This window comes from Spea bombifrons, chromosome 9 (assembly GCF_027358695.1).
Source record: "Spea bombifrons isolate aSpeBom1 chromosome 9, aSpeBom1.2.pri, whole genome shotgun sequence".
NCBI classification, from domain to species: Eukaryota; Metazoa; Chordata; class Amphibia; order Anura; family Pelobatidae; genus Spea; species Spea bombifrons.
In genome coordinates, this window is record NC_071095.1 from 11,813,683 (window position 1) to 11,840,651 (window position 26,969).

Below are 26,969 nucleotides of genomic sequence, written 5' to 3' on the forward strand. Positions count from 1 at the left end.
TTTGCTGTATTTTTGGAGAGGTTGTAACCCTGAGGTCTGGGCAGCCGTATATATATCGCCCAGCCGGCCGCCAGCTCCAAATACCCCAATCGTGGCACCGGAGCCGAGTCAGCGGAACTCGCGTTACTTTTAACCCCCGAGCCTCGCGCTGAATATAAAGCCCTCTCTGGACGCCACTCGCTTGGTGGTTCAAAGTAATGCCGCTCCACGTTATGCAAGATTAGACGGGACTCGCCATGCTTGGGGTACCCTGACGTTGCGGGGGCAAAGCAATAAATGGCCGTATAATGTGACGGAATCCCCAATATTTATACTTGAGATGAGTTAAATAAGGATTTGCATGCGCAGACTCCTTGCTTCGATACACTATATGGCCAATGATGATGACATATGATGACATCATATTCTAAATACAGAGACATTAATATGAAGTCATCCCCCCTTTGCAGCTATAATGGCTTCTGCTCTTTTGGGGCGTTTCTGACGCCCGGCTCACAATCGCCGTTCCCGTTCATCCCGAAGGTGTTCGATGGGATGAGGTCAGGGCTGTGTGCGACCGGTCAAGTTCTTCCACCCCAAACTCATCCAGCCATGTATTTATGGAGCTCGCTTTGTGGGCCCGGCGCAGTCATGCTGGGATATAAGAGGGTCTTCTCCAAACTGCCCCCACAAAGCTGGAAGCCAAGCGCCGTCATGAGATGCCCCCTTCATCTCACCAAGACAACGCTACGCTCCCAATGTCCCAATACTTTTGTCCATATAGTGTATGTGGTCATATTGGTCATTTCCTCAGCACCCCGGAATCTGAATTCATTCGCTCGTCTGCCGGGCTCCCCGTCTTTGTGATTTCTGCAGAATGTTAGTAGCACTTTGTGTTCTTAAGGACAGGTTGGCCTTGCGAGAAATAACAAGAACTATTCGGCTGATTTATGTAACGTTAGAACTATTCGGGGGGAATTCAGTCCAAACCCCCCAGAGAACGAGGAGCTTCCATTCCGGAGAAATCGCTTTCTGGAATCGTTCTGCATCCAAACGGCTTCGTCCGAAACTTCAAATTTACTAAAACGTCTAAAGATGGCAAAGAAAACGCGACATAAACATGGATTCAGGAAATCCCGCCGCTTGATACCGGCCTGCCCTCCGATTTACCCTCATTGGGGTATTTACCGGATCCACCGGCTGTTTCCATAGCGAGAAGTCCGGCTTCTTCTCACATACCCCTCATTTCTACACCAAAGTGATGGCCGACCCAACCGTCTGATCCCGTTCATATGACAGAAGAGATCAGGGAAGGGTCCGTGTGGGGAGAGGGAGAGAGGGAGAGGGAGAGAGCGCCGCTTAGTTCCCGACACAGACAGATGGCGAATATTTACTCTGATAAAGAGTTTGCGCAGCCAACGCTCGCAGCCTTCTGCTCTTATCTCTATACCATCGTTTATTTCCACGCAATCGATGCCAAAACTCCGGGATTAATCATTAAAAACACAAGGAATTATTCTAAGGTTTTATCAGAACCCAGGAGTGATGGGAGTGATAAAGGGCCATTGGAACACAGGAGTGATGGGAGTGATAAAGGGCCATTGGAACACAGGAGTGATGGGAGTGATAAAGGGCCATTGGAAGACACAGGAGTGATGGGAGTGATAAAGGGCCATTGGAACACAGGAGTGATGGGAGTGATAAAGGGCCATTGGAAGACACAGGAGTGATGGGAGTGATAAAGGGCCGTTGGAACACAGGAGTGATGGGAGTGATAAAGGGCCATTGGAAGACACAGGAGTGATGGGAGTGATAAAGGGCCATTGGAAGACACAGGAGTGATGGGAGTGATAAAGGGCCATTGGAACACAGGAGTGATGGGAGTGATAGAGGGCCTCTGTACGGCTGAGTCCTTTCTTACTGAAGCCGGGAGTTGGTTACGAGACCCGACGCGCTCCACGACTCCCCGACATCCTTCAAATAACAGAAATAATGAAAATGTTCTCGTATTTTACTGAAGATTCAAAAACATAAAAAAAATTCTATTTCATTCTTTTGATCCAACGAAGAGGTGCCGAGAAAAACAAAAAGTCGAAGCCTCATCAGAAAACCTTCCGGGGGTCCGAGGTCGGGGGGCTCTCATGACGGACACCAGATGTTCCCGTGCGTGTCGGGGGCGTTGACGTAGGGAATATTCCACACCCAGGGTCTGTCTGAAACACAAAACACAACAAGTCATCGTCACATCGTAACGGCCACGAGGCTCACGGGATAACAGCGAGCGCCGGAGAGGAAGCCGGATGAACGCTAACCGGGTGAAAACCCGCCGGCCTCGCAAACGGGGCGAACCTCGCAAACGGGGCGAGCCGCCGGCCTCATCAAACTCCAACTCTCTGCTCATAAACAGGAAGGCGGCCGCTGCGGAGCGATCCGCACGCATGTTCACACAGCACGGGATTAAAAAATATGCATTTTATTTCAACCGTTTTTACGAAATAAAATGTTACTTACCCAGAACCCAGCCCCATCCGGCCCCCGTCTAGTCCCCCGTTTCTCCTGCTGTAACGACTCAAACCTTAATCAGTCCTAGATTCAGGAGCCGTATGTCTATCCCATGCGTGTTTAATGCCCTCACTATATTACCCTCTACCGCCTCTGCTGGGAGGCTGTTCCACTATCTACCACCCTCTCAGTAAAGTAAAACTCAAACTGATAAAAAAAGGATATTGATTATAGAGAAAAGGCATCCTTTGGACCAGGAACTAAGCGTCATGCTGTTTTTTTTTTGCGTGTATCTAGGAGACGTCTCCTGCAGCTCGTTGTTCGGATACACGGTGCGCACGGGGAAGCTCTGATGGAGATCGCTGATATGACGCGGTTCACTAATTAATCCGGAACCACGGGCAGGAAAAGCCGGCTGTGCGACGGAACACAACCCGGTGAAAAACGTTTAATGCATCTACTGTCCAATTCCCTAAAAATAATGACCCAGAACTTGTGAATTCTGTCTTTCAGCACTTGGTGCCCAGAGTGTCCATTTATATACAAACTCATTTTAACGAATCACAGTGACGGGCGCCGGCTAACCCCCTGCCAGTCTACTCTGAGATTTACAGTGAGTGATAAAGGGCCATTGGAACACAGGAGTGATGGGAGTGATAAAGGGCCATTGGAACACAGGAGTGATGGGAGTGATAAAGGGCCATAGGAACGCAGGAGTGATGGGAGTGATAAAGGGCCATTGGAACACAGGAGTGAAGGGAGTGATAAAGGGCCACTGGAACACAGGAGTGATGGGAGTGATAAAGGGCCATTGGAACACAGGAGTGATGGGAGTGATAAAGGGCCATAGGAACGCAGGAGTGATGGGAGTGATAAAGGGCCATTGGAACACAGGAGTGATGGGAGTGATAAAGGGCCATTGGAACACAGGAGTGATGGGAGTGATAAAGGGCCATAGGAACGCAGGAGTGATGGGAGTGATAAAGGGCCATTGGAACACAGGAGTGATGGGAGTGATAAAGGGCCATTGGAACACAGGAGTGATAAAGGGCCATAGGAACGCAGGAGTGATGGCAGTGATAAAGGGCCATTGGAACGCAGGAGTGATGGGAGTGATAAAGGGCCATTGGAACACAGGAGTGATGGGAGTGATAAAGGGCCATAGGAACGCAGGAGTGATGGGAGTGATAAAGGGCCATTGGAACACAGGAGTGATGGGAGTGATAAAGGGCCATTGGAACACAGGAGTGATGGGAGTGATAAAGGGCCATTGGAACACAGGAGTGATGGGAGTGATAAAGGGCCATTGGAACACAGGAGTGATGGGAGTGATAAAGGGCCATTGGAACACAGGAGTGATGGGAGTGATAAAGGGCCATAGGAACGCAGGCGTGATGGGAGTGATAAAGTGCCATTGGAACACAGGAGTGATGGGAGTGATAAAGGGCCATTGGAACACAGGAGTGATGGGAGTGATAAAGGGCCATAGGAACGCAGGAGTGATGGGAGTGATAAAGGGCCATTGGAACACAGGAGTGATGGGAGTGATAAAGGGCCATTGGAACACAGGAGTGATGGGAGTGATAAAGGGCCATTGGAACACAGGAGTGATGGGAGTGATAAAGGGCCATTGGAACACAGGAGTGATGGGAGTGATAAAGGGCCATTGGAACACAGGAGTGATGGGAGTGATAAAGGGCCATAGGAACGCAGGCGTGATGGGAGTGATAAAGGGCCATTGTAACACAGGAGTGATGGGAGTGATAAAGGGCCATTGGAACACAGGAGTGATGGGAGTGATAAAGGGCCATTGTAACACAGGAGTGATGGGAGTGATAAAGGGCCATTGGGACACAGGAGTGATGGGAGTGATAAAGGGCCATTGGAACACAGGAGTGATGGGAGTGATAAAGGGCCATTGGAACACAGGAGTGATAAAGGGCCATTGGAACATAGGAGTGATGGCAGTGATAAAGGGCCATTGGAACACAGGAGTGATGGGAGTGATAAAGGGCCATTGGAACACAGGAGTGATGGGAGTGATAAAGGGCCATTGGAAGACACAGGAGTGATGGGAGTGATAAAGGGCCATAGGAACGCAGGAGTGATGGCAGTGATAAAGGGCCATTGGAACACAGGAGTGATGGGAGTGATAAAGGGCCATTGGAACACAGGAGTGATGGGAGTGATAAAGGGCCATAGGAACGCAGGAGTGATGGGAGTGATAAAGGGCCATTGGAACACAAGAGTGATGGGAGTGATAAAGGGCCATTGGAACACAGGAGTGATGGGAGTGATAAAGGGCCATTGTAACACAGGAGTGATGGGAGTGATAAAGGGCCATTGGAACACAGGAGTGATGGGAGTGATAAAGGGCCATTGGAACACAGGAGTGATGGGAGTGATAAAGGGCCATTGGAACACAGGAGTGATGGGAGTGATAAAGGGCCATTGGAACACAGGAGTGATGGGAGTGATAAAGGGCCATTGGGACACAGGAGTGATGGGAGTGATAAAGGGCCATTGGAACACAGGAGTGATGGGAGTGATAAAGGGCCATAGGAACGCAGGAGTGATGGGAGTGATAAAGGGCCATAGGAACGCAGGAGTGATGGGAGTGATAAAGGGCCATTGGAACACAGGAGTGATGGGAGTGATAAAGGGCCATTGGAACACAGGAGTGATGGGAGTGATAAAGGGCCATTGGAACACAGGAGTGATGGGAGTGATAAAGGGCCATTGGGACACAGGAGTGATGGGAGTGATAAAGGGCCATTGGAACACAGGAGTGATGGGAGTGATAAAGGGCCATTGGAACACAGGAGTGATGGGAGTGATAAAGGGCCATAGGAACGCAGGCGTGATGGGAGTGATAAAGGGCCATTGGAACGCAGGAGTGATGGGAGTGATAAAGGGCCATTGGAACACAGGAGTGATGGGAGTGATAAAGGGCCATTGTAACACAGGAGTGATGGGAGTGATAAAGGGCCATTGGGACACAGGAGTGATGGGAGTGATAAAGGGCCATTGGGACACAGGAGTGATGGGAGTGATAAAGGGCCATTGTAACACAGGAGTGATGGGAGTGATAAAGGGCCATTGGAACACAGGAGTGATAAAGGGCCATTGGAACATAAGAGTGATGGCAGTGATAAAGGGCCATTGGAACACAGGAGTGATGGGAGTGATAAAGGGCCATTGGAACACAGGAGTGATGGGAGTGATAAAGGGCCATTGGAAGACACAGGAGTGATGGGAGTGATAAAGGGCCATAGGAACGCAGGAGTGATGGCAGTGATAAAGGGCCATTGGAACACAGGAGTGATGGGAGTGATAAAGGGCCATTGGAACACAGGAGTGATGGGAGTGATAAAGGGCCATAGGAACGCAGGAGTGATGGGAGTGATAAAGGGCCATTGGAACACAAGAGTGATGGGAGTGATAAAGGGCCATTGGAACACAGGAGTGATGGGAGTGATAAAGGGCCATTGTAACACAGGAGTGATGGGAGTGATAAAGGGCCATTGGAACACAGGAGTGATGGGAGTGATAAAGGGCCATTGGAACACAGGAGTGATGGGAGTGATAAAGGGCCATTGGAACACAGGAGTGATGGGAGTGATAAAGGGCCATTGGAACACAGGAGTGATGGGAGTGATAAAGGGCCATTGGGACACAGGAGTGATGGGAGTGATAAAGGGCCATTGGAACACAGGAGTGATGGGAGTGATAAAGGGCCATAGGAACGCAGGAGTGATGGGAGTGATAAAGGGCCATTGGAACACAGGAGTGATGGGAGTGATAAAGGGCCATTGTAACACAGGAGTGATGGGAGTGATAAAGGGCCATTGGAATACAGGAGTGATGGGAGTGATAAAGGGTCATTGAAACCCAGGAGTGATGGGAGTGATAAAGGGCCATTGGAACACAGGAGTGATGGGAGTGATAAAGGGCCATTGGAACACAGGAGTGATGGGAGTGATAAAGGGCCATTGGAACACAGGAGTGATGGGAGTGATAAAGGGCCATTGGAACACAGGAGTGATGGGAGTGATAAAGGTTCATTGGAACACAGGAGTGATGGGAGTGATAAAGGGCCATTGGAACACAGGAGTGATGGGAGGGATAAAGGGCCATTGGAACACAGGAGTGATGGGAGTGATAAAGGGCCTCTGTACGGAAGAGATTCCATTCAAAATCAGCCGCTTCCAGCTACAATAGTCATTTACAGCATTAACCCCATCTGTGCTGGATTTCTGATCCATTTCATGTTGCTTTAATAGATAAAGTCTGCTTTTTCTTCAAAAACAAGGACATTTCTAAGTGAGCGTGTGTATGCGTGTGTATGCGTGTGTACGTGTGTACATGCGTGTGTACGTGTGTACATGCGTGTGTACGTGTGTGTGTTTATGTGTATACAGATATATTTATTTTACACTTCTCTGGAATACTCCGTTAAGCCCCGTTTGTCTCCAGCGGGGTTCGCAAATAACAATCCTTTCTTTCCAGGAATAATATGAAGCTGGAAGCGTAAGGGGCGCTCGTCTGTAAACACGATGCCATTTCCACTCACATCAAACGTCGGCTGCTAATATTACTTCCCTTAACCCTTCAGGTTCCAGAGGGGTTACCAAACACAAGAAAAACGTCCTCTTACCGGGATAACGAGCACAGCGCTGGCCAGCGGCGCGATATTTCCCAAAACCTTGCGATCTAAAGCAAATTGGGAAGTTACTTTTCAGGAAAGGTCAGAGGTATTTTAAGGATGGGGGTCATAGTATGACATCATCACAAATCCCTCAGGGAAAAAAAAAAAGTAAAACACTGCAGAAACCCCAAAATATTGCATTCTATACATCATACATTCGGAATCTTTAACCCTCTTTGCGCCAGTGGCGTGAATACTCGGGCTCCATCTTCTGGACGGTTCGGATGAAGAGACTTTCCGTTGGCAGCGAGGCCTCCGCGCTTCCTCCGGCAGTCAAACTTCCCAAAGCTGCTCTGACGCAGAAGTAATAACGCGGTCGCAGCGCGATAGAGATCAGTGTTTACATCAGACGCCTCGTCGAAGCACCGGCTGGAGTCTCTTCCCCTCACGCCGGTTATTAATAAAGAAAATCGAAATTCACCGCGTCTCCGACGAGCCGACGCTCACGAGGGGCGCTGGGGCTGAACAATCACAACGCAACTGTACAGAATGTTATTTCATGTTATAAAGGGAACTCCAACCGACTCCTTTATTCCCCGAATCAGCTTAAATATACATATTCTTAAAAATATCACTTTTATTTTTTTACCCAAGTTGTAGTTTTTACCCCATAATATAATGTTTTCAGCCATTTGTATGATTCTCGGTCTGTTATCTGAGCCCCGATCAACTAAAGATCCCGACTCCTTATCCTACTGCCTGTGGGGAACAATAGAATGGCTCAGTCCTAATTACCCAGGTGGACTATCTGTCTAATCTAAGTCTATGGAGGAACGGACTTCATTAGCATTGCCATAAAGCATCAGCTCAGTGTGGTGTTTGAGCCGAGAAACTGTATACAGCACTGGGGGGGGGGTTATATTACTGTATACAGCGCTGGAGGGTTATATTACTGTATACAGCGCTGGGGGGTTATATTACTGTATACAGCGCTGGGGGTTATATTACTGTATACAGCGCTGGGGGTTATATTACTGTATACAGCGCTGGGGGTTATATTACTGTATACAGCGCTGGGGGGTTATATTACTGTATACAGCGCTGGGGGGTTATATTACTGTATACAGCACTGGGGGGGTTATATTACTGTATACAGCACTGGGGGGGTTATATTACTGTATACAGCACTGGGGGTTATATTACTGTATACAGCGCTGGGGGTTATATTACTGTATACAGCGCTGGGGGTTATATTACTGTATACAGCGCTGGGGGTTATATTACTGTATACAGCACTGGGGGGGTTATATTACTGTATACAGCGCTGGGGGTTATATTACTGTATACAGCGCTGGGGGGTTATATCACTGTATACAGTGCTGGGGGGGTTATATTACTGTATACAGCGCTGGGGGTTATATTACTGTATACAGCGCTGGGGGTTATATTACTGTATACAGCGCTGGGGGTTATATTACTGTATACAGTGCTGGGGGTTATATTACTGTATACAGCGCTGGGGGTTATTACTGTATACAGCGGTGGGGGTTATATTACTGTATACAGCGCTGGGGGTTATATTACTGTATACAGCGCTGGGGGTTATATTACTGTATACAGCACTGGGGGGGTTATATTACTGTATACAGCGCTGGGGTTATATTACTGTATACAGCGCTGGGGGTTATATTACTGTATACAGCGCTGGGGGTTATATTACTGTATACAGCGCTGGGGGTTATATTACTGTATACAGCACTGGGGGGGTTATATTACTGTATACAGCGCTGGGGGTTATATTACTGTATACAGCGCTGGGGGTTATATTACTGTATACAGTGCTGGGGGGTTATATTACTGTATACAGTGCTGGGGGGTTATATTACTGTATACAGCGCTGGGGGTTATATTACTGTATACAGCGCTGGGGGGTTATATTACTGTATACAGCGCTGGGGTTAATGCCCAATAATTTTTCCATGGGACTTTCCATTTTAACAGAGAATTCTAAAATGGGACTTGTTTGCGGGGTTAGATAGGAGGGATACGGGTAACATATGGGTCGTATATCGTATAGGAGAAACGTGACGTAGATACGCAAGTGAATGATACGGGGGAAGGAAGTGAATGATACGGGGGAAGGAAGTGAATGATACGGGGGAAGGAAGTGAATGATACGGGTGAAGGAAGTGAATGATACGGGTGAAGGAAGTGAATGATACGGGGGAAGGAAGTGAATGATACGGGGGAAGGAAGTGAATGATACGGGGGAAGGAGTGATGGGGATAGAATAAGAAGAAACAGAATGTGGGGATAAAAAGGAATTAGGGATTCAGAGAGATTCTAAGACTTCTGTGCGTTGGGCCTGAACCGCTAAGCAGCAAAACAAAAATACTTTAGTTTTATAAGGCCCATGTCAGCTTAACAGCGAAACCCGTTTCTAGAGACTCCGTAGATACAGAATCGCTGCGTTTACGTGGAATCACGCGATCCGCTGCGGCGCTGAAGGTTTTCTTCACTCGGCGGAACGTTTCCATTCGTTTTCCAGTTGCGCTGAAAGCCCGTCAGACGAGCTCCGCGCTCCCCGCGTTCGCAGAGTGAGTTTTACCTCCCACGGTCGCCAATTATTCTCCTTCCAGCGGTGACGCCATTAACCCCGCATGCGCCAAAAACAAACGCCGCATCGTAGTAAAGGTTTCCACGCAATTAAAGAGGACCATCCGCTAATTAAATATCTTGAACTCCTCTCCCTCACTCCTCCCACTGGTTCTCTCGTGGCCAATCTGCTTCCACCAAAAGGGAGGGGCAGCTCAGCGAGGAGGAGGAGTCGTACCTATCGGTTTTTTTACATAGAAGGTTGACTGCTTTTTTTTTTAAGTTACATTTTTGTAGGACTTCTAGAAAATGAGATCTCAGTTTATTTAATTTTTGACAATTGGCAAAAAAATGTCAAAAATCCTATTTTCACCTCTATGGAATAAAAAGGGAGAGCCCCCCCCCACAAAAAACCCCCAACACGTTCCGAAATAAAACATAATGTATCGCGAAGGCGAAAAACACTCAACCAAAACATAATGACTTCGGAATGAGAATCCATCCAATTTCCGCACAATCTCCCAAAATTGGCGCCCGGAATAATGTATTTTCTTTAATAACGTATCTGCTCTCGAAGCCCCCATTCCCCGTCGCAGCCGAGAAAGGTTGCAAAGACCCCAGACTGAGAGGAAAACAGGGTTTTTTGGCCAAGCCGGTGACAGTAAATAAAAAAAAAGAACCCAAATCTGTAATTATCGCTTGGTAGCCGAGCGGCTTTTCCCTTAAAGATCTCCTTTTATGCCCAGTCTGAGAAAGGGCCGCGCGGCGGCGCCAACCACAAGTACAGAGAAAGTTACGGGGAAAGGGGTTTCTTCGCTCTTTTCTGCCCGCACCGCCCGGCAAATCCCCGCAACGCGGCGTTTGGGGAATATTTTTAATTCAAGGATGAAGGATGTCAGACAGACGCCATGATCTAAAACCCCCGGGTGTGATGGAATGGAAGGAAGTTTTTACTTTACCAGAATGGTTGAATGTAATGTAAATTAGTTCCACTTTACCGGGCGGTTGGTAGATCAGTAGAACAGCCTCCCAGCAGAGGTGGTAGAGGGGCTTAAACATGCATGGGATAGACATACGGCTCCTGAATCTAAGACGAGACCAACGACTGATTAATGTTTGAGTTGTTGCAGCAGGAGAAGCTAGACGGGGGCCGAATGGGGCCGATCTAGTTCACCCCGAGCGCTTGCTTACCTTTGCCGCTGTAACGTTCCGGAGGTAAGTCGTAGGGAACCGGGAAGGCGCTTTGGGGATTCTCGCTTTTAGCGTAGATGTTTTCTTTGACGCTGAACGTTCCCGTCTCCGAACCCTTTGGGGGGGGGGAATAATAATAATATATATTTATAAAGAATAAATAAACGGCGACGCTAACCTAAACGCTCATCCACGGGAAACAACGCTGCAATCGCAAGCGGAACTGCGGATAGCGGCGGCCGTCGGAATTAAGATGAAAAGATAAAAGTCGGAGGTCCGGGATAACGAGAAAGAATATTCCGGACGCTTTCTCTGCTAATTTCAACGGATACCAGTAATACCCTTAACGTCCGGACCGGCCGGCACGCGATCCGCCCGGCCAGTAATTACAGCGACGAGCCGGTCTTTCTAGCAGCGAAGGCGATGAATAAATCCAGCGGCTCAGCGCGGACCCCGGGAAATCAGAGACCGCGATTCCGGGGGCAGATGCTGCTCCATTAACACGGTGGGTGGTCCGACCCCGCGGGTCTCCGTGCGGCGGCTTCACCAAGCACGAGTTTATGCGGAATTACCTGCCGTTAAGAAGCCGCCAAAGCAATAATCGCCTTGGTTGGACTCGGCATAAAAGCCACAGAAAAGCTGCGATTATAATATGAAAACGGTATTTTCTGAACGTTCGGCGGGCAGAGACCTCTAATAACCTAGATTTCTGTAAATAGCCGTTTTTAACAAAAAAAAGAAATAAAATATGATTTTAATCCTCATTATTGGCCGCCAGCCACGGACGACGCATGAACCTGCGATGCCGGAACGAGGCATAAACCGTACAATAAGAATAAAGGTAAGAATGTAACAAGCCTTATAACGAGCGAGCGGCCGGATACGGGCCGGATACGGGGACCACACAGGATTTACTACAGGTTTCAACTTACGAAAGCGGACGGCAGGAATAGGACTCCCAGCTCGTAGGAGCGGATAAACATCTGGGCGCCGCTCTTCTCGAAACAGCCCCACGCAGCCTTGGAGAGATTAGCACTGGAAAAAATATTAGTGAATATATTATACATACGGCAGGGAACTTTAATACGTTTATATCCTAAAGAGCCGCAACGCACGCGCTTCTGCGCAGGAGCGGAACCGAACTACGTCCAGAACAATGCGTACGCGGCGGGGGCTTTTACGTTACGTTGAATCACGGGGACCCCTTTACAGGATTTGGGGTGAATGCCAGTTTTGGCCGATATTTAGGATCTGGTTAAAAGAGTTTTGTCGGATGAAATCTATCTCCTGTGTTTCGGGGGTCCCTAAACCTCCCTGCTTGGGGCTCATGGAAAGCTATAGCCCCCCAGGACTACAGAAATAAAGGAAGGGGCTACGAGCCACAGATTGTTAGCTTTCTTGGCTATGTAGGGTTAACGCCTTTGGTGAGTGGCGTCTCAATAACCAGCTCGTCACTGCGGGGGCGCGATCAGTTTAATGTTCCATGTAATATGTTGAATATATCACTTCTGAAGCCCCTCAGTCCCTGAAGTCCATTCTGATCAAAGCACGCGGGACACGAGGATACCGGGCGGCAACAAAGCCACGTCCCGCTATCGGCCCTAATGCGGGCGCTCGCTGGACGTGCGCGATAAGGGCTTTATTTTGATGGATGCCGGTTTTAAGGTTTGCATTGGGGGGTTCACAGAAATCTGGATTTAAAGTTGCGGAGTTGGGGGGATTACTCAGCGGGACCATTTAATCCACGCGGCGATTCCATGACTCCGCTCAGACGCTTGTTTGATCTACGAATGAAAGGCCTATAATCACAACCCGATACCGACGGCTCGCGTGGTTAACGGGCTCCAGCCTGCGCGCTATTTAATTCCTCGAGCCCATCGATGTTGCGATAGATCCATGCGCAGCGCGGTCTCCCACGCGACTCCCCAGTTGGCGTGGGATAAAAGCCTTTCCTCTCTATAGGAATTAGGGTCTCGGCCTACGGGGAGCTTCTCTCCTCAGGTCCCGCTACGCAGCACACACATAAAAGCATAATAATGATGACGTATAAAGAAATGGACGGTCCAGGGGGGCCGGGATGATGACGTCAGGAACGGCCAATGTCAGGGCTGAAACACGCGACCGGATACGGCTCGGCGCGGCAGCAGCCAGTAGGAAACCAGTTTCCCCGTTTGCCGTTTCTCAGTGAAAGACCTTCCTCGGGGCAGGACTAGGGGGGCAGCCAGGGGCAATTTCCAGGTCAGGTTTAGGGCACCAACCCCCAAATATACCAGTCAAGGCGAGGACCCCAGTCTGTTAATAATCATGAAACCCCCACACCCTCAGCACGTAGCTCGACCATCGCCAGATACCCCACACCCCAATATTTACTTCTTTGTACGACATGTAATAATAATCTAACAATCGCACGAGTGTTCAAGGTTTAAGATATTTACTACGTAGCGGATTTGAAGCATGGCACCCGGGGGCCGGTAACAGATCGTCCGACCAGCTGCGTCTCCATTTAACACATCCCTGCCAGGACAAAGTCAGCATGCGCTCACCGCGCCCCCCCCCCGCACAATGATCCGAGTCGGAGAAAACAGATCGATCTGTGGACTGCGTTCGGCCAGAACAGAGGAAAGCGAGAAACATAAAGCATGACGAGCAACGAACAGGAAGAAGGACCCAGAACCGGTGCAAACGCACAAAGCAAACCCTCTGACACTAGCCGGGGCGATTATCACTTTGCCCAACGCATTAACTCCGGACTAACCCTCGGCTTGGCTGGAGGGCTGTGTAACCACTACGGTCTTTAACGGATGGAAGAAATCATCAGGGAGCGGGGTCAGAAAGTTTAAATCCTTCTGAGACAAGCGATGGAAGCTCGCTCGATACTTTTAAGAACTCAGCCGAAGCCTTTACGACAGAGAACCACGGGGCAGACGCCCTATAAATAGCTGCGCTCGGCCCCGCTATCGCCGCTCATAAACCAGGACTGCTTCGATAAGCCAGGAGCTGCCGCGCAGGACAAGGAATGAGAAGAAAAATCACCGACACTTAAAGGGGCTCCCCAACCCAACGCATGCGATAGCCGAGAGGGGTCCCCAGCCAGTGTATCGGGGGGGGGGATTCTGCTTGATTTGGCAACGGGTGGAAAATCAAAGCTCTTCTCCGTATTTTTTTATTCTAGATTATCTACTGTTTTGTTTGCCGGTCACGGGGAACATAGAACCCCCGATAAATAAATCAAACAGCCGCGCATGTTGGGAGATCCATTGTGAGCCATTTACTTTTGTTTGGCTCTGTGGCGTCACAGGGAATATATCTCGTATATAGAGTTTACGTAGACGTCGTGTGCCGATCATCCAAACCTTCTGAACGTTGGGCATGAAGAAGGGACCTCGCAGGTCACGCTGAGATCAGGGCTGCCCAGCCTCGAGGATGTTTAATAAGAATAATAAATGGGTTCCACTACTTGTTTTCAGGGCCGGATCGGCAGAATTCCGAGCCCGTTCTACGTCTCCACTCGGCAGTCTACTCTATAAAGGTTCCTCCACTAAAAGTTATCGCTAAGACACACAGAAGCTTTGAAGACCTCAGAGGTCTCATCTTCTCTGGACCATTAACCTTTGTGCTAAATATTTGTGTGGGGGGGCATGGTTTGGGTTCTCGGAAGGAGTAATGCGGTTGTTTAATTTCAGCGTAAATAAAGCCTCCATTAGTTACTGGATATGATTTCCCTGTAACAGAGGATCACTTCTTTCACGAGACGCGGAGGCTGCGCATGTTGCTTTACGTGTGGACGATTCATTAGATGTACTCGAGAGTTCAAAGGAATTCAGCTGAGCGTAAGAAGCGTCTTCTGCAGAAGGCTTTTAAAGCACCTGATCGATGACACGAAGCAGAACGGGGTTCAGGGGTCGGAAAACTCCACACTAATGGCATCGGCTTTCCAATGAGCCAAACAAAGCAAGCGCGACGTTAAAAGAGCGACCGGAATGCTGAACAAAGCTCGGCCGAGCCGGGGTCATCTTCTGCTTCCTTACCAAGAGCACGAGAGGCAGAGTTCGGCCGCGTCTGATCTGAGAGAAAGAAGGTGGGGAGTGACTGGAAGAACCCCGGAACGTGGAAGAGTTGTCTCAGTAGGGTCCCCGAGGCTGTGAAGACCTCAATATATCCACACAAAGCATATCTAAAACATCTAAAACATCTGTCTTAAGACTTTGTGATGATGTCATGACGATGTTATTACTGTATCATGATGATGTCACAAAGACAGATCAAAGAACAAGAACCCCCTGTACTCATCAGTATTACACGCAAGGGGTAATATAATATAATATAATATATATATATCATCATCATACTAATCATTCCAGACGTGGAACGTTAGCAGGATAGGTAACAGGACGCTGGAAATAAATGGTTTAACCCAAAAAGAAAACCAACCCCCCCCCCAAATAATGCAGGTGTATATCTTGTTTATTTCTATTAACTAGAAACAGCGAACCGCAAAAAGTAAAACTGTTAGAAGTTCTAACACTTCGAACCAATCAAACGCTTACTCACATCTCATGAGAACTCCCACGATTTAAGACGGCAAAAGACGCCGGCTCGGTGGTCCGGCAATTAGAGGACTCCCACCCACCCGGAGCCCTCTCCGCAGGGATAAAGTCAGCAGGCTGGTTGCTAAGGAACCGTCACAGAGTTTCCCGCGGCTGGCATTGACGGGGTGCAGAGGAAAGAAGGAAAAAGTGCAGGAAAGCGGGACACGGACGTTCTTCCAGTAGAGCGCATACAGAGCCATAACCAGCTTTCATTAACCCAATTAACACTAGGGGGTCAGCAAAGCCCCCCGGAGATGTCCCCATCCCCACCGGTCTAGAACAGACTGACTTGGTGAGGTTTACGGAATATAACCGACATTCTAACCGCGTTTCGAACAGTCGAAGAAGAACGCGCCTGCAATCGCCTTTCCTCAGCAAGCAGCCCATCTTATAAGCCTTGTGACGTACTATTAAGATCCAGAATACCCTCCTTGACCCCCCACTGAAGAAACCCAACTAACTTCGCTTTGACTAGGCCTCTAGCATACACGTTCATATTAACAAAGCCCTGACCCTACGACTAGTTGGACGTTCCGTCAGATGAGGGCGATTTGTCTCAGCGGGAGGCAGAAATGCTGTAAAAGGGTGATTTCCGACCTCGAGGGTCCCGAAACGCTTACAGTTTTTGGTCTCTTTGAGCGCAGAAGCGATCAGTCTGGTGCTTAGAACTCGCGAGTCCGTTTCTCACCTGTTGGCAGGTCAGGGACGGATGAAGTAGGGGGAGGTTATATCGGCGTTAGGACGGCTCTTTATAAAAGGTTCCCTAAAATAAGGTAGAGGAGCGTCGATGATCTGGGGGTCCCAGGTGGGCAGCCGTCCCCAGTCATACAGCCTTAGGCTTGTTGATCGAATGCATATTTCATATTTATACAAAGTGACTTTAATCTCTGCCTCCTAGCAACCTGCGCGGCCAACGCGCCGATAACGAGCTCACAACACTTCACGGGAAAAAGGCTTATTTTCCCTTCTTTTAAAATCTTTCAATTAGAAAAAAAACTAAATATAGGCATTTTAAATGAAGATCACAGAAAGCAAGCAGCAGCCATCGCCATGGAAACTACTGTAGACAGTTACATCGTCTTTATGATAAGGGCATAGGGAATAGTGGTTCTTAAGCAGTTGTTTGGACTGCAATTCCTATCACCCTCAGAGCACTAGAGGCCCCTGCGGAAGTAGAGAGGATCCAGTACCGGGGAAAGGCTCTAAGCCCATGCACACCAGGCTGGATTACGACTCCCATCATGCTTAGCGTGCCCGAGGTAACTAGTAAACAGTTAAGTATTCTCTGTATGCGCGGCTTCACACATTCCAGCTCAGCCAACATTGTGGGGGGTAAATCCTAAAACCCCCTGGGAACATACGCAGGAAGGGCTCCTATTCATTTAACGGGAGCGCTTTCCTGTCGCTTGCTGCCGCCTTCGATCGTGGAATCACGGAGCGGCCGCGGGGCTGCAGGTTAAGGCAGGCACTTTAATATGCTTTCTTCGTTCGCGAGACCGTCTAGGACTGTCTAACGGTCTCTTCAATCGTTTTACCTGCAGAAGGATAAAAATGGCCTTCTTTCCAAAGGCTTAACCCTTTAACCCCCTCGCCCCGGAGATCGCAGACCCCGCTATTACTTCGCAGCTCACCGCTGGCCTCATTCACGCCGGTCCGGGAACCCCGCAGAGTGTTTGATGTTATAACTCTCGTGGTTCCATCAGGAAATTCTCCATGTTGGGTGACGAAACCTGTTGGCGTAGCTTAGCAACAGGGGGTTTTAATCTGCTCCTGACCCGGAATGCTTTAACCCGTTTAACCCTTAAATATCCTATCTACATGCACAGAAAAGATGCCGTAACAATGCTGTATCCCATACCATAGGTCGCTAGCGCAGCAGACGCCGGGCCGGGTCAGAGGTTGGGGCGCGGATACTAAACAGCGCTCCCGTCAAAGGTCCACGGAACGCATTCATCTTTCCCGACGCATCAACTGGGATGGATTTTATTTTATTGTTTCTCAGATTCAGTTCTGCCAGCCGGGGCCGCTGTACAATTTTAACGACCTTTAGCCTTGGCGGGGGTTTTATCAGGTCAGGTAGTATATGAGGCCATAACCGCTAGCCCTAGTTGGACAGCCGGGTTAAACTTATCGTGGTTATATATTCCGCATGAGCTGACCTCTGCCTGAAAGATCTGAAGCAACTCCCTATTCTGGAATAGAGGGGCTTGGATGCGGCCGCCATAAACACCACTGGCCCTTTCAACGTAAGAGTAATTCAGCGCACGCTCACGCCAGCCCACCTCTCAAAATCCTCCGTGACGGGGCGGCATGTCGCGTCAAGAGATACGATCATTACGGAAACCCCGTACCATGCGTTTCTTAATTTACCTCGTTACTAAAAACCAGGCGAGTTCCTGGAAATCGGGAGAGGTCCTCATGTACGTCTTGATGTGAGGCATCGCGCTGCTGCGGCCGGACGTCTCTGCTTTCCACCTGCTGTAAAGACGATTAAAATGGGCCAGGCGAGAAGAAAGAAGAGAGACCGCTGTCATCGTCTTACCACATCATGAATATAAATATATATATATATGTATATAAACACATACACATATATATTTGTATATTTGAGTTATTTCACTAGCAGGCAGAATAATCCCAGAAACGGGTTACTCACTGGAAGTAGGAGTGCAGCCACGGCTGTTTCTGTGCCGTCTGGATACCGTATGGCAACGAGCCACCAGCTAGAAGAAAAAAATGGTAACGAGAATAATGGATTAGACCTCAGCAACACGCTAATATCATACACGGGAAACATGAAAACAGAGACACGGGCCGGATTATACGTAGCCATCCATATCGCCACTGCTGCTGAGGGTCATGGGAGTTCTATAGTTATAGCGCCTGCTGGGAGTTGGATCTATCGGCTTACCTGGATATCCCTCCAAGCTGGTTCTGACGTTATCCACCGACGGGTAGATCTGGAGATGGAAGAAAAGGACAACTAATTAAGGGATCCAGGATTTACTCAACGATCAACTGCGGTGACCAGGATTCCGGGTGTGAAAAGGTTACATTTACACCTCCTCCTGTAAATCTTCCTTTCCAAACCCTTTAAGCCCCAGACGGTATAATTTCTCACCCTAAAGTCATAGACCAGGCAGGACTTACCAGGTGGAGGGGAATATCCGCCTTCGCGCCTTTTCCCAAAGTCCCGAGGCTTTCCCTGAACTCGGAGTGCAGCCACTTGGTCTTGTCGGCCCCCATGGACCCTATGCTTGAAAACTGTCCGATTACGGGCCAGTCCTGCTGCCCCGGGACGGGCGTCGTGTGTTCTCTTAAAAGCTACACAAACAAAACAGGGTTAGTTAATAAAACGGGGGCCATGGGCCACGCTCAGCGTTCCAGACGCCACGTGATCCTTTGTTACCTTTCGCAGACGCAAGTGACCCCATTTTTCTCTTTCGACGCCCTGGAATCTCCCTGGTGTCGAGCCGACGAGGTACGCCCTGCAATCACATTTCACAGGCGGTTAGCGTTTTTCCTTTACCTCCACGTTTCACACGCTCTGTGCCTGTGAAAAAAAACGTTCAATTACAATCTATTATTAACTCAGCTGACAGACTGAACCGATTGCACCGCTTTCCATCAGAAACGGTATCCGAGCTCACGCTACTTAATGCCGAACAGCCTTCCAGAACATTCCACCGGTTCAGGTTACGGAGCCAAAGCAATCGAGGTGAAACATTTAAAAAGGGGTCACCGTGGCAGCCAATGGAATGATCCAAGGGAATGATCCAAGGGAATGATCCAAGGGAATGATCCAAGGGAATGATCCAAGGGAATGATCCAAGGGAATGATCCAATGGAATGATCCAAGGGAATGATCCAATGGATTGGGCCAAGGGAATGATCCAAGGGAATGGGCCAATGTTAATGCGATAAGATCACAAACGCGCTTTATACATATGGGTGACCCGGCGATGCTTATGGAAGCCACGTTGGTGATCAGGCCCCGTTACCTTCTTTTGGCAGCGGTTCAGCGTGAATACTAAATACGATGGCGGCCCCCCAACCGCCCCCCCCCCCGCTCACAGACCTGGTCTCCGAGAGGTCGTGCTGTTTGATGATCTCCATCCACTCTCTCAGGGTTGGCGAGTTGTAAGAAGCCAAGTAAGATATGAGATCAGCCCTGAAGTTTGTCGCTGATTCTCCTGCAGAAATCGAGGCTCCTTCTTGTATCCGACGATATAAAGGACTCAGCCAAATCCTGGGGAAAAGATGCAATCGTTAACGCATTTCCCAAAGGCGAGAACGAGGGCGCAACTCGCTGCGTTAATGCCGTGTAACAAGCCGCCTGAGTTTAGTCTCCTGTTCTGATTAACTAACTTCTGCCTTAGAACATCTTTCCTGCACTGCGTTACAAATAGATTTATGTGTATATAACACCCAAATAATTTATCCGTAACACAATAAAAAAATAAAATATATACACTACTGTTCAAAAGTTTGGGGTCACTTCGAAATGTCCTTGTTTTGGAAAGAAAAGCACATTTTGTCTATTAAAATAACATGAAATGGATCAGAAATCCAGCTCAGACGGGGTTAATGCTGTAAATGACTATAGTAGCTGTAAACGACTTTTAATGGAATCTCTTCATAGGCGTACAGAGGCCTTTATCACTCCCATCACTCCCGTGTTCCAACGGCCCTTTATCACTCCCATCACTCCCGTGTTCCAACGGCCCTTTATCACTCCCATCACTCCTGTGTTCCAATGGCCCTTTATCACTCCCATCACTCCTGTGTACCAATGGCCCTTTATCACTCCCATCACTCCTGTGTCCCAATGACCCTTTATCACTCCCATCACTCCTGTGTCCCAATGGCCCTTTATCACTCCCATCACTCCTGTGTCCCAATGGCCCTTTATCACTCCCATCACTCCTGTGTCCCAATGGCCCTTTATCACTCCCATCACTCCTGTGTTCCAATAGCCCTTTATCACTCCCATCACTCCCGTGTTCCAACGGCCCTTTATCACTCCCATCACTCCTGTGTTCCAATGGCCCTTTATCACTCCCATCACTCCCGTGTTCCAACGGCCCTTTATCACTCCCATCACTCCTGTGTTCCAATGGCCCTTTATCACTCCCATCACTCCTGTGTACCAATGGCCCTTTATCACTCCCATCACTCCTGTGTCCCAATGACCCTTTATCACTCCCATCACTCCTGTGTCCCAATGGCCCTTTATCACTCCCATCACTCCTGTGTCCCAATGGCCCTTTATCACTCCCATCACTCCTGTGTTCCAATTCCCAAGACACACACACACACATATATATATATATATATATATATATTTAAATATATATAGTGAACTTAAATTTAGGAAATTAAATACTTAACCGGGTTCTAGGGAAATCTGGACAGACAATCATAAAGCTTTTCTCATGAAAATTAAATAATCTACATATTCAGAAGAATGCAACGTATCAGCAAACCATCTTAAATTTAATAACACGCCTGGAGCGGAAAATGCCATTTTTGTTACAGAAACCGATAATTTTCTTTTTTGCTTGTTTTACCCCGATACGAGTGACTGACAAGTTAGTATATAAACAATAATTTCACATCTTATTTGAAAGGAATACAGGCTGGTCTGCGTGGCAGCGCTTAGGGAAGTTTTGTCTGATTTTCTCTGGTTTATAATAATAATAATGATACACTTTAGTAGCCAACGACAATTCTTCTAAACTGCAAACTTTTAAGGGGCCCTAAGCACCCAAATATAAAAGCTTTTCTATCATGCAGAACTGGTTGGCAGATCGGCCCCATTCGGCCCCCCCGTCCAGTCGTACGTTTCTCCTGCTTAATCGGTCGTTGGTCTCGTCTTAGATTCAGGAGCCGTATCTCTATCCCGCGCATGTTTAATGCCCTCACTGTATTGCTGAGGACAACGTAATGGAATTATTGCTTTGGGTTCTTCATTCTTCCTGGTGATAAAACGGTTAAACGTAAAGCCAGAGCATCGCTGTTATAGCACAAGGACAAATGTACAGGAAGAACGCACCTGCGCGCACGAAGCAAGAGACGAGACGGGCAGGAGAGGGCAGCGAGCGGCTTTATACGCAGCCACAGCTTGCAGAGAGAAGAGGAGAAAGCTTTTAGACACGACAGCCATCAAGGTAAAGAGCTCGCAGGACAATGAAGATCCGAGCGCAAAACACTCACGGGGAGGAAGAGCGCACTCCCCGAGGGGAAGAAACACTCAAGACCGAGAACACGGTGTATAAAATGAAAGGATCCACACAAAAGCTTTACACGTCTCCGTGTATTAATGCGCTCGCTCCCAGGAGACGGACAGCCCGGGCGCCGGCCACGGACATTACACGTCTTATAGATGGATCAGGAGCGTTATCAGGAGCAACGCGCGCCGCGGGGACATCTCATCGCTATTTTATCGTTTATCTTTTTCTATGTTTTTTTTTTTATTATTTTTTAACGCTTTAGATTTACACAAATGTGGGATATTTTCATTTTTTTATATTTTTTATAACTTATTGCCAATGGCTTCCAGAATTTATTTTTTTAAGGGATCGCCTTCACTAACGTCCGTCTTGGACTTCTCTAACAACTAAACAATTAAAAAAAAAACCCAAAAAGGACAGGACACGCTGCTTTTTAGGGGGTTTTGTCTAAAAAAGGTTTTGGTTTTTTTTTTTTCCACGTACCCCTGTGTTTTCTGGTCCCAGTCTCCGTGAATGAGGTTGCTGGTGTGGATCACGACTCGGAGCCCTTCTTTATAGAGAAGTAGCATCATTTTCCTTCAATAAAACCAAAAAAAACCTGGGTAAAATATTCTGCATTCAGATTCCCACTGGAATACAGTTTAGAAAGAGTTAAATACGTTAAAACCGCTACTAAGGCAGTCCCAATGACATCGAATCCAACACGTAGGTGAACACAAGAGCTAACGTTCCATGATAAACGTCCGGAGGTCTCGTGCCAGGACCAGAGCAGGGCAGTAACTTTGGTTTGGTGCAATTCTGTAGCATTTTTATTTTTTTGGATTGCATGTTTTTATTCCGCTGGCCCCCGGGAGACGTATTTACATCTTTTCTATACGTAGAATAGAACTTACGTGTGGTGAGTCCCAAACGCAATGTCCAGCTTGGCCTGGGGGGGAATAATAAAAGGAATTAGTTTGCATCACAGGTCACTATATCGCCATCTAGAGGTCATCTGAGATAATGCAGCACGGGACAGACGGCGGGGTCTGCTTTTAGTACATTATTGAAGGCTACAAAGACTAAGGAGAGCGATTCCTGTTAGCGATGCAGGGCTCACAGAGTGGGGTATAATCAAAGGGACCCCTGAGGTGTTAAAAGCTGAAGCGACCCTACGTTTAACTCTATGAACTCTTGGTAGCTAAAAGGTATCCCTTGGCTGGTTATCTTCTCGCAGCGGAAACAGAACTTATAAAAACAGAAAGTTTAGAGAGCGTCTGATGAAAAATATCGACACGATATAAAGTTGGAAGGTGGAAGAGTAAAGGCGGCAGGCACCTGGAACAGCCTTTCAGCAGACACGGTCCGGATAAATTCTCGAGGCGAACAACATATAACAAGAGTCATCAGCTGATTAGAACTGATGGGAGGATTAGCACAGCTTAGTAAAAAGGGCCCCATGGTTATTAGTGAAAAACGTAAGAGAGTTGGCGGCGCGATCATACCTGGCACAAGCGAATGTGTTCATACGGGTGCGCAGCCTCGTGCAGCTTCGCTTTCGATTCTTGTTTTTCACCGTGTACGACGAGTAACGGCTTCTTCCTTTTACAGAACAGACAGAGCGGGTTTGGGGGTCTCTCCACCCGGATTTAAGACACAGAATCCCCCCTGCCTCGCATTTACGGAGCCGCGGTGGCTTCTGAAGCCGGTGCGGCCCCTCGGAATATGCAGTGCTTTTTCCGCTCGGTCACAGAAGGGAAGGAGTCGTAGAGGGCTGAGATAACACAACTTTTCTAGCGGACACAGATAACGCTATTACAGGCCACTTCCAGACCGTATTACGATTAAAAAAGTAAACAAAAGTTATTTAATTTGTATTTATATACACAACGTCTTTTGCTTACAGTGTGAAACACGAGGTCGGCACAAATTGCTGCCGGTTACAACATTTTGAAGTTGCTTAAAGCTAAAACTATATAAATAAGATGAAAAAGGAAAGCGGCTCACCTGAACTCCTCGGGGTACTGCTTCACCAGCCACGGCACGTCTATGCAATAGTTAAACTTTTAAAACACAAAGTAAAAAGAGCTCGGTGAAGAGACGATGCTGAGGAGCGCCTCGCTATAAACACACATCAGGGCTGTTCACGGGTCCCCAACATCCACAACAGGGCAAGACTGAGCATACGCGATCCAAGACGCCATGGATTCTCGGGACAGCTGGGTGCTATATCTGTCCAAATCAGGTAACGCGTGAAACAAGAAAAAGGCCTCGGCAGGCGACACTCACCTGCACGGAGGACTCCAACGTACCATAGAGAGGAGATAAAATATCTGTAGGGAGCAAACGAGATCCAAGGATCAAATATTCTACCCCAACAACTGACAACTCGCACTCGTGCCGGGAACCACGGCCCTTGGAGATCCGGTACCCATAAAACTCACTTATTTGTGTCTTATTAAAAGACACGTTTATGATTTCACTGTAAAGTGTGAAAATCCCCTGATAGAATAATAAGTATTTGTTAACCGGCTTCACTCTTTGATACAAGTCAGGTGAAACCCCCCCCCCCCGGCCAGCGCTTGGGGCATGAAGCTGGAGTCAGAAGGGCCGGCGTAGGAAAGCATTTTATAACGGGCGGTGCGTTCGCAATGTTTTTACTCTCTCCCTGGAAACAAGGTGAGGGTCTCATAGATAAAAAATATAAAATAAATTATCATTAAAATAAATAAACGTATGACCCTTCGCTGGTACCTTCCTTACCTTTGATGTGGAGAGCCCCAAAATTGTACTTGGGTTTAATCCCCCTGACTTTTGTGAGGTAGAAGCAGAAGGGTTCTCCAGCATGCAGGAGGTCCCACGGATCCTGAGAGTCACTTGGGGTCTTATACTTGTCCTGTCCGCTCGTGCTCTGCCCCCTTTCATCGTCCTGAGTTTGCGGTGGTCTTGGTTTCCTCCCCGGTCCCTCTCTTTCTGCTTTAATCTTCTGGGATGGCTTTGATTCGTCGTCGCTACTCGACAGGCACCAACCTGAGTCGTCTTTGTCGAGTTTCAGTTTCTTTACAGGCGACTGGCGAGTTCCTTGTTCCTCCTCTTCGAAGCTCACCGGGTTCGCCTTTCTTTTGTGGGAAGCCTTCCTGGCTTCGGAGCAGCTGTACCGGGGCAAAGGGTCCAGGCTGGCTCCGGTCGGTGACCGGGACGGCTTTCCGCTTTCCTCTGGTTCATCGTCGCTGCTAGACAGCGTCCATTTACCGTGGTTACTCTCCTGGGAGTGTGTAGCCCTTCCGAAATAATAAGAAATAAACACATGTAAATCAGCGAGAATTAACTAAATACAGGATTTCACAAGAAAAATATATCTATAAAACCCAATAGTGTTTAATAAAATGCGGAGTGCGGCTGCTCACAAAACCTGGTCTTTAAATACCAAAATGTATCACCGTGATGACCCGTTACGATAAATCAGCATCGTAATATCCTAAAGCTGCTGTTCCATCTACTCTACTTCATTTAAGACTTTTATACCTAAACGCATCATTAGACGTCTAATCGCTAGATCTGTGAATGTCGTAATTATTCATCCATTTATAATCTTATTCATGTTTTTTTAATGCCACGAACACTTATCACGTAACACAAACTCACGCACTGACAGGTTGTTGCCACGGAAACCAGGAAAGCCTCCTGAAATGCTCCGCGCTGGCTTTATGTTGATTAAACCTTCGGCGGAGGCAATCGTTTGACAGGCTCTGCAAAGGCAATTAACGCTTTGTCGAAGTGGAACGGCACCTTTAATCGCCTCCATCGCTGACATCAGAACTTTCATTTGCATTTGAAATCCCGAAGTAACCCGACTAACAACATCAAACCTCCCCCTGACTATCATTTTAATAACAAGCATCTGTTTCTGTGCATAATTCACTCCGCCGAGAAGCAAAATAATGTTCAGGATTTGCTGCACCATCTGCCGGCGTCTTTACAGAAACTCCGTCAATCGGTAATTGGTCCCAGCGGCATGCGCAGCGCAGAATAATCCCCCCCCACAAAAACGCAACGTGACTATCACTGTATTACCCTCACCACTTCTGCTGGGAGGCTGTTCCACTTATTCTCTCCTCCAAACCGGACAGATCCCTTATATCCTACAAACCAATCGACACTATAGTTGCCCTCCTCTGAGGGCTGTTTTTTTAACGGCACAACAGCCGGGACCCCTGAAGCGCAGACCTACAGCTCGTCCGATAATCTCCATAATCTTCAAATAAATGGCGCTTTTGATTCTGCGCAGCAAAGGTTCATGGGAGTCGTAGTTCGCAAACGGCCGGAAGTCTGTACCGGATCCTGTGCGGGTTTACGTCCAGACTACAGATAAGCAACCGAGGCCAAAGTAAGCGCGAACATATGGGAGATTATTATGTATTGTTTTATATAGCGCCATCATATTCCATAGTGCTGTACAATAGGATATACATTTAATGCTGAAAGAAATGCCGACACTTTGATAATAGGAGGTCTGGACTATTTCATTAAATGTTTTATTTATACGTGATCTACGCTCGATAGCATTCTCTTCAATTATTTCCCAAGGATATTTGTGCCGTCGACGGCTGATACCAAAAAGTTATAGCCAAAAACGCGTATAATCAAGTTTACTTTACTGCTAATAATACACAGATGGTTATCACGCGTCGGGACCCAAACACAACACGCTCCCAAATCTGATATACGGGGCCACTCTCCATGCCAACCAACACGCCACTCACCCAAGAGGGGGCACTTTTGTTTTAGTGGGTGTGGTTAGAGGTGTGACTGGGGCGGGGCTATTAGTGTACCTCAAGAATAATGGGTTTTATTTACCCCGTTTAATTTATAAAGCCGTTTTCTGATCTCCTAGAAAAGAGGGGCATCAGGGGGGGAGGAAAGAGGGGCATCAGGGGAAGGACAACGTGCAAGGGACCATAGGGACCAAAAAGGGACTGGGCAAACTGGACATGGGACACCTGTCAGCTATGATCCCCCTGTCACACTGCTCACACTCCCCCCACCCCCTGTCTCTGTTTCCCGGTCACCTGTGCATTCTGCGTCTCAGCTGCACATGCGGCTGCGATCTGATGACGTCACATGTCGGCGCAGGGAAACGCGTCAAAGGAAGGAGGTGGGTACGGTGACCGCTGCTGTCAGCTGTAGCCAGTAGAATGTAAACACTTCGACTGCGTCATCACCCCTGACCAATCCGGAGCCTCCTCTTTTTGT

General features: G+C 48.1%; 1 protein-coding gene across 1 annotated transcript; it reads right to left on the reverse strand.

Moving 5' to 3' along the window:
• Positions 1–1,974: 1,974 nt before the first annotated feature.
• On the reverse strand, positions 1,975–26,839 carry TDP1 (tyrosyl-DNA phosphodiesterase 1). Its single transcript, XM_053475195.1, has 16 exons — positions 26,786–26,839; positions 24,480–24,997; positions 24,006–24,049; positions 23,724–23,779; positions 23,222–23,318; positions 22,631–22,665; positions 22,221–22,313; positions 19,583–19,753; positions 18,914–18,992; positions 18,655–18,828; positions 18,416–18,464; positions 18,161–18,227; positions 17,875–17,982; positions 11,848–11,950; positions 10,916–11,030; positions 1,975–2,192 (listed from the first exon to the last, which is right to left on the reverse strand). Exons 1-16 carry the CDS (start codon positions 26,791–26,793, stop codon positions 2,119–2,121), a joined length of 1,791 nt encoding a protein of 596 aa, XP_053331170.1. The 5' UTR covers positions 26,794–26,839; the 3' UTR covers positions 1,975–2,118.
• Positions 26,840–26,969: the final 130 nt, after the last annotated feature.